The 8,863-nt window shown below is 35.8% G+C and overlaps 1 protein-coding gene across 1 annotated transcript; it reads right to left on the bottom strand.

Moving 5' to 3' along the window:
- Positions 1-5,773: 5,773 nt before the first annotated feature.
- On the bottom strand, positions 5,774-7,370 carry LOC124926419 (spermidine hydroxycinnamoyl transferase-like). The gene is made up of 2 exons (XM_047466647.1): positions 6,589-7,370; positions 5,774-6,380 (listed from the first exon to the last, which is right to left on the bottom strand). Exons 1-2 carry the CDS (start codon positions 7,368-7,370, stop codon positions 5,792-5,794), a joined length of 1,371 nt encoding a protein of 456 aa, XP_047322603.1. The 3' UTR covers positions 5,774-5,791.
- Positions 7,371-8,863: the final 1,493 nt, after the last annotated feature.

An 8,863-nucleotide genomic window follows, 5' to 3' on the forward strand; every position in this document is an offset into this window, starting at 1 on the left:
GCCATCCCACTCCGGAAAATTATGCTCCACTACAATATCAACACCGGTCCAGGTGTTCTTCTTCCCTCAAGCAAAATCATAAGGTCTCGCCAATTCGAGGAAAGGAAGAGCACTAGGAAGGTCTCTAAAGGTGACCGAAAGAAGATAGACGCTAAAAGGGCAACTCCGGTAAGAGAGAAATCCGGAAGCAAGAAACCGATAAAATTCGCGGATCCACCCTCTGAAACGCAAAATGAGGACGATTCGGCCTCTAGTTCTGACCGAACTGCTTCACAGAATACCGAAGAAAATCTGTCCGGTAAAGAAAAAGGACCGATAGAAGAGGAACAATCGACCAGTCTTGAAAATGCCGATACCGGTGCAGACGGCCTTGAGGAGGAAGACGTTCACGATAACAACGACTAGGAGGTGGCCGAGAATATCGTGCGCAGAATCATGGAGGAAATCGATCTGCAGGCTCACGAGGCATCCGAAGTATACTGTGAGTGGTTCCGGTACCGGTGCGACAAATTCTACAAACAAATGCTACCGGGCCTAACCGCTGGACAAAGATTCGAAAGGTTGATGGAGATAGAGGAGGACGTCATCAACCTAACAAAAGCTAAGAATCCCAATGAAGCCTTGGACCGACACGCAATAGTGGAACCGCGTGCTCGGCTACAAAAGCTAGTCGAACATATTCGAAAACTTACAGAAAGGTATATTCCAGGAACACCGAAGTCTCAACTACAACTCTTGGTGTTGGAGTTACTTGCGGTCAAGAAAAGAGAGTTCATCGACGAAGTGGCGCGGCTTGAAGCGGTGCCCGAACAGCAAGATACAACGCACTCTCCAACTCTTGAGAACGTTGACGGTCAAAACCCAGGCGATAAGTCTCCTCCAGCGGATCAGACGATCGACATAACCGACGATAGGACAAAGCCTCCTCTCACCGACAATCTTGAATCTGATCAAGTCCGGGATTCAGAACCGGCAATTACGGAAGAGAAGGTCATGACTATCATCAACGAATTTGCCAACACCGTGGTTCGACCGTGGAAGAAGAAAATCAAGAAAGCCGCGGTCAAGCGCTCAAGATAGCCGAGACAACAAGGAGTGATCTTGGAAAGGCGGACGAGCGGATCACGTCGGTCGAAACCAACTATGGTGAAGCCGATGTTCGGTACGGCGCTCATCTTAAGCGAACAATTGCCTTGGAGGACATGACTCCGAAGTTGGCGGATGACCTCAAGTCGGTCAGCCAAAGAATAGTGGAGTTGGAATGGTCTCAAGAAAAGATCGAGCAACGACTTACAAAGGTCGATGAGGACCTGGGGCGGTCAAGTACCCAAGCCGGCTCTACACTCAACAGGGTCATAAGTTTTGAAGAGAAGAATGCAACCCTTGAGGAAAGGAACACCAGGCTTGAAGCCGACCTCAAGGCGGTCACCGAGCAGGTGACTGAGTTAATAAAGACCAAGCTGGCTGCCGATAAAGCGGTTGAGGAGGCAAACGCTCAGGCGGCTAAGGAACTTCAGGATGCGCTGGATGAGCAGAACCGAACACAGAAGGGGGCGGCACAGTCTGATGCGAACTTCAACGAATGCTTACGGATATTAACGGCCAAAAATCCGGAACTCGCAAAAACCGTGGCGGCCAAACAAGCCGAAGAGGCCAACCGGTTAAAGGCTCAACAGGAAACATACCACAACTACGAAAAAATTCACAAGAAGTCCAAGGCGGCTACCTCCTCTTCGGCTCCGGAAACACGAAAAAGGAAAGTTCCTTCAAGAAAGGCTCAAGTCACCGAGATGCTTGGCAGAATCACCGAGACGGTTGTTGACCCACCACTCCACCCGACTTTGCAAACCGAGGATGACTTCGAAGAGGATCTCGAGCCGCAACCCACAAGACAGCGAGTTTTCGATGCAGTTCCAGTCAGAATGGTCGGTCAACCGTTCCCTCCTCACCCGGACACCTCAGGAGCTGGAGGTTCCTCTTCAAGGCCGGCTCAACCGGCTAAGGGACAAACAACAGATGATGTGATGGATGAATTCCTGCCATCCAAATTGATGAACTAGGGGCTTTCCTTTCTATCTTCACTTATGTTTATTTCGGTTTCTACATATATAATATTTTTCCCTTTTGCGGTTATCTTTACTTATATATATATATAGTTATTTTTGGAAACCGGGCTATATTTGCATTCTGACTTAATTTTGAATATTTTAATTAAAATAATCAAAAAGGGAGAAATTGATAAAATAATTTTTTTTTCAAAATTTTTCTCAAAGTTTTCCAAAACTTTTCGAAAAATTCTCCCAAGTTAATTTCCAAAAATCCGGCCAAACTAACTATTCAAAACAAGACCGGCCTATATTTGCAATCTTACAGGATTTTGAATATTTTAAATAAAATAATCAAAAAGGGAGAAATTGTTAGATAAAATTAGATCGGTTAAACAAAACTTAACAGAAACAAAACTCTTGTGCAGGAACAGTCAAATTAAGAAACCGGTTAAGAAACGAAACCGGACAAGGAACTCAATAGGCCAAGTAACTTAACCGGTCAAGTTATCAATCCAATCAAAAACCTGACCGAACAAAGGCAAGATCGGTCAAACCAGAAGGACGGAAATACTAGACAGTCGGTCATTTAGAAGCCAAGGAATAACCGGAAGGTCATTCGGTTAACACACATAACCGACCAGCATAAAAAGATACTTCGGGTATCTGTTGAGGATGATGCCAAAGGAACAGACTGAACATTTCCATATTCATACAAGTCTGAGGACAGTCTGCAGGTTACAGAAAACCGTCCTACAAGATCTTTCCACTTCAGGATAAATTAGAAAGGCAATCTTCCAAGTACAGACAACTGTCTAACCGACAGTTACCACATTGAGTAAAAGACAAACCTAGCCGGTTTGTCCTACATACTGAAGACTAGACCGCCAGGTCTAAAAAGTTGACCGCCAGGTCTGAATCACTGAACCTCTACTCAACCAATCAAGTTCAAGGAAATGAAATGTGACCGTTGGCACATTTCACCTATAAAAGGAGGAGCAGAAGAGGAGTAAATGTGGGACACAATGGACAATAAATTTACAAGTGATAAGAGTGTTCTATCTCTAGAAAACTTAAGTGCTAAGTTGAAGTGTAATTCTACAATTTCGGTTAAAATTGTACGAGTGTTATCGAGTAGGAAATAAGTCTCGATCGGATTGTATTTGTATTCCTTAGTGAATATCCTTCTCGCGGTTTCGAAAGGAAGGGGTGACGTAGGAGTTTCATCTCCGAACATCCATAAAAACCTGTCTTGTTATTTACTTTCTGCCGGTTCTACATTCTAACCAATCTGTACTAACCTACTTATACCGCTATAACCGATTCAACACTAACTGAACCGACTTACTATGATCCAAAACCGACCCAGCAACTTCCAAACCTGTCTTATCCAAAACCGGCTCTGCCTATCTCGTGAGTGTGCTGCTTCAACCTGAAACAAACCTCTTTCGCGCTTGAACCTGGTTCAAGGGTTTGTGACAGTTTGTGTAGTATTAAAACCCCGATATTAATCTCTAACCGGATTAATCACCACCCTTTGAGTGAGACGCGCTAACAGGCCCAACCCCGGTCCCCCAGCCGCGACCTAGATCCTAACATATATATTTTTAACTTATTTTTTACATTTCAAACAGATCTACTCTTTCTATTTAATATATAAAATTAAATAAATAAATTTTTTCTTTTTCTCTCTCTTCACCATCCCGTCTAACCCACCATCATCTTCATCCCCTCTATTCACCAGCGGGCAGTATGGTCGTAAATGAATCAAATACTTTTGATTCGATTCGGTATTCGTATTCGAATTTTGATATTCGTATTCGTAATTTTGTGATTCGAATTCGAATAAAAATATTCGATTCGATTCGACTAATAAACGAATACCAATACAAAATCAAGATATTCAATTCGGTATTCGCTAATATTCGATTAAATATTCGATTATATATATATACCGTTTTATTAATTTTAATTTTATAAATATGATTTATTCTAAAACACTAGTACATATATACATTTCTTCGGTTGAAAACTTGAAACTCACATTTCTTCGGCGATTTACAAACCACTCTAATAAAATGTTCTTTTGATAACTATTGTTTATGTTATGTTACGCGAAAGTTTTAATTAATGGCTTGCATTGCATTGTATTGGGAGTTGAATATTGAAATCGTAATTTGAGCATTATTATTTAATTTTTATTAGGTAATTTTATTTAATATTGTCATATATTATGTAAAAATATTAATTTTTGAATTTTTGAATAAATTGTATAAAATATGTTTTTTTTTAAATCGAATCGAATACTCAAATCGGATCGAATAATACGAATATCAATTTCAAATCGAATACGAATCACATTAATTATTCGAAAAAATTTCGAATACGAATACGAATATTCGAATAGTTTCACGAATACGAATCGAATACAGTAATATTCGCTTCGATTTGATTCGTTTACAACCCTAGCGGGCAGGGGTGGAGCCAGGATGAAAAATTACTTGGGGCTGACTCATTTGCCCAGTTTATTCACTTAATTTGCCATATTTTTTAAAATTTAAGTGGGGCTGGAGCCCACCCTAGTCCAAGCGTGGCTCTGCCCCTGCCAGCGGCCCACCATAATCTTCATCCCCTCTCTTTCACTAGGAGATGCCGCCACAACTAATCCAATCACATTCAAGAACTTAACAAACGAATCTCAATCTCTAGAGAATGTCGCAGACTATTTATGCTATTCTTTTTTTAACAAGATCATTCTTAGATTTTGATATTGCTGTCAGGCCTGATAATACAAGCTTGTTTCGTGATCTGATCATCGAATAGGTCAGTTTCGATCAAACAATATAATATCTGTAATAAATCTTGTTTATCTGTTATTGAGGATCTAACTAAATGAATTTCAAAACCCTAGCTGAGGCGATTTTGGAACTAGTTTTTCCTTTACGAAGAACAATTAGAAACAAGGAGAAACAAGGACAAACAGGTGACATATCACATTTAACTTATCAACTCCAACTTCGATTATAATCAAAGATATAATCTCAATAACCGTTTATAGAATCTCAGTTTTATTTTTCAAAATTCTAACCATAACTGGTGACATATCACATTTAACCGCTAAAAATTCATTATTCTGATCCGCCTAGCGAAATCGGAAATTGCAGGCAAGTTATTCAAACGAAATCCAGAATTTCTAGTCTCGATGTTTCGCATTGAATATATAACCTATTGTTTTGATATCAATTGAGAAAAACATAGAGTGGAATTTGTAGAGAGACCCGAGGTGGAATGAGAAGAACACGGTGAAAAGGAGAGAGAAGGTAATTTTTTTTTATGTATTAAATGTAAAAAAAAGTTTATTTGAAATGAAAAAAAAATAAGTTAAAACAAAATATAAAATAAATATCCACGTAGATAAAACTTAACTCCGTTTGAAACATTTTGTCATGTAACTTTTGTAAAATAATTTTGACACATTTTGATAATTTTATATACATAAATAGAATTTTACAAGCTTGTAAGTAAATTTAACATATCCTTTCAACTTTATAAATGAAATTGACATTCTTTCTAATATAAAATAACATGTTTTTAGCATATATATATATAAAACCAATATATGAAACCACAATTAAACACATTTATCAATTGGAGTTCTAACATAGTCTAAAGATAAGAAACAATAACTGATCAAAACATTCCACAATTATAATCTAGACATGACAATAACTCAAAACATTCCACAATTATAATCTAGACATGTTGGACAAATTTTCATAAAAGAGCTTCATGAACTCGTCAATGTGGGTCTTTTGCAAACGCAAGGCCACCATGAGAGATCCATCATCATCAGCAAAGCGAGGGAAAACAAAAGCCTTGCCATCAAATCCAACTAGACCTGGCCCCATGTAAATCTCTTTGCCCCATCCAAAATCAACACCACCCTTTGTCAAGCCTATCCAACTTGTGATGGACACATTAGGGTTCCCTTGAAAATCACCTTCTTTAGTACCCACAATATGAAAGTACCTCATTTTGTTGAAATCCTCAATCTTCCTAAGATGAGCAAGGAAAGATCTCACATACTCATTTGTTCCTTTTGATATTCCCTCCCTCACCTTTCCTGCCCCGTATCCCAATCCTTGCAACAACAAATTCTTCATTGTGACATCTGTTGTCACAATTGTTATCGCATTTCCAAAGTATTTATCCGGGAGTGGGGGGTCTATTTGGTGACGAAAATCCAACGACATACGTAATCTGGTTGTTTGCTCGTTATTGAGTCGACGGGCTATGGATATGCAACGCCACATGTGTGCAGCCACAACCTCGTAACTTTTCAAGAATATAGAATGTTATTAAATTTATTAATATTATACTATATATTCTATTCTATGAAATACCTAATAAGATATTTCAAACCAGACCAGAAGCTGGAGTTTCCATTATCAAAATGTTTTTTATATCAAATTGTTCGACATTAATCCAAGTGTAATTTTAAAGATGTGATAAGAAATTAAGAAAAAAGAAGATTAGATGTTACCGAGTAAACGGTTGGCCCTTGTCGTATCCTGTCTTCTGTTGATTCTGATTAGCCGTTTTTTTCAATTTACCGATCTGATCTTTCGTCAACTTCAACAGAACTACGGTTGTCTCTTTCGCCCGCTCTTCATCCGGACCCGGTCCGTCAATCAATACCGGCGGACGACCCAACTGATCAAATCCGGGCTTAATCTCATCATCATCGCCGACGTTCAGAACAGTCCTGTCAAGAAAAGGAAGATACTCCGGCGATTCCCCACGAGAAATTCTCGCCCACTCCGACATAAAATGAAGTATGGCTCGCCCATCAATAATGGTATGCTGAAATCCCAGTCCAAGACTAACGGCGCCGCATTTGAACTTAGTTATTTGGACAATCAGAAGAGGGATTTCATGAATTGGACGGGTGTGGTCGACTGAAGGAATGAGTTGTCTGATCTCCGGCGTGGGGCAGAAATCTCCGAAATCTTCAACTTTTTTGGTGGATTCAGCTTCTAGTAGGAGAGCTCCGGCGGAGTTGAGGTTAAGTTGGAAGCGGGTTCGGGAGGCTAAGTGGAGGCGACCGGCTAATGGGTGGAAAATAGTGAGGGTTTTGCTTAAGGAGGTTTTTAGAATATGTGTTATTGAGGAGAGAGAGAGATCGGAGACGGGTTGGGATTTGTAGAAGTAGATTAGTGTTGTGTGTGTTATAGGCATGAACTGATCATTTTCCGGCAAAAACATGTAGCCGGAAGGTGTTTTAACGGCCGGTTTGATAAGGTGGGATGCCTTCACAGTTAACATTATTTTGTTTGGGTGAAGAGGTAAAGGATATAGAGAGAGAGAGAGTAACAATCATTTACCATTACATTTACATTTTATAGCAATAATCAACACCAATATTGTATATCATACTTTTATGCTTTACATTTTTCTTTTATTTTTATTTTTACAAAAAGTTAATTGAAGACAATCCAGATAATATTCAGAAGGATATCTATCCGTCCAGCTCAGGTTATTTTTTTAAAATTAATAATGATGATCTTTAAGATAAGATTATTATTTTTTATAAAAATTTTGAAGTGCATTAATATATATTTATTTATAATAATAAATAATAAATAATAATTTAAAATAAAAAATATTTTAATATTTTAGTAAATAAATTAAATAATTAAAATATTAAATAATATTTGATTAGTGGTTGAATTTTCACAATCTATTTATTTAGGTGTACTTTTATGTTTTTCTTTTTTTATACTTTTCTTTTTTATATTTTTAATTTTATAAAGACTTAAATTAAGATAATAAAATGGAAAAAAGTTATAATTAAATATATTTTTTAATTTTAATTTGCAAAATAATATGTAATTTTATAGTAAAAAATATAATTAATCACATTTTTATATATATATATATATATATATATATATATATATATATATATATATAAACTAATAAAATTTTATAAAAATAATTTGGTTATAAATTTTGACATATATACATGATTTTGTGAATATAAATATGATATAAATGATGAGTTCTTAATTTACATTATTTTATGAATTTAATTTGAATATAAGTTGAAAAGATAAGTATACATACAAAATTATAAAGATTTATAGAAAGTGATAAATATTTTATCATTATTATTATTATTATTGTTATTATTATTATTAATATTATATATATAAATATAAAATTAATTAGACTATTTTAGAAATGTGTTATATTACTTGAAATGTGGATAAATTATATATCTATATATATTATTATAAATGTGATTAAATTATTTACCTAAAGGGAAAAAAATGCATTTAGACATATGTACTTCTACAACTAATTCACTTAGACTTAGATGTATTAGGGTGAGCAAATGGGAGCAAATGGGTAAAACCAATCCGTTTTATGCGATCCGTATTAAATCCAAACTAAATTTATTCCATCCGTAATCTAAACTATTTTACTAATTAATACTAATCGAATACGTATTGAATTGAAAAGAATGGTTTGGATAATTTAAACTAAAAAATATTTATATATATCAACTTGAAATTAGTCAACAATTTTTTTTTTATTTTTATTTTTTTTTTAAATTCGAATTTTTTATTATTATTAAATTTGAATATGAAAAAAAATAATAAAAAAAATAAAAATAAATATAATTGTAAAAGTAATGATAAGTAAAATATATATTATATTGAGATACAATTTAATTTTTTTAAAAGTAAATTAAAAAATATATTTTTATTTAGATAGTTTGGATAGTTTGGATAATTTGGATAATTTGGATAGTC

The sequence above is a fragment of the Impatiens glandulifera genome, chromosome 1 (assembly GCF_907164915.1).
Source record: "Impatiens glandulifera chromosome 1, dImpGla2.1, whole genome shotgun sequence".
NCBI lineage: Eukaryota > Viridiplantae > Streptophyta > Magnoliopsida > Ericales > Balsaminaceae > Impatiens > Impatiens glandulifera.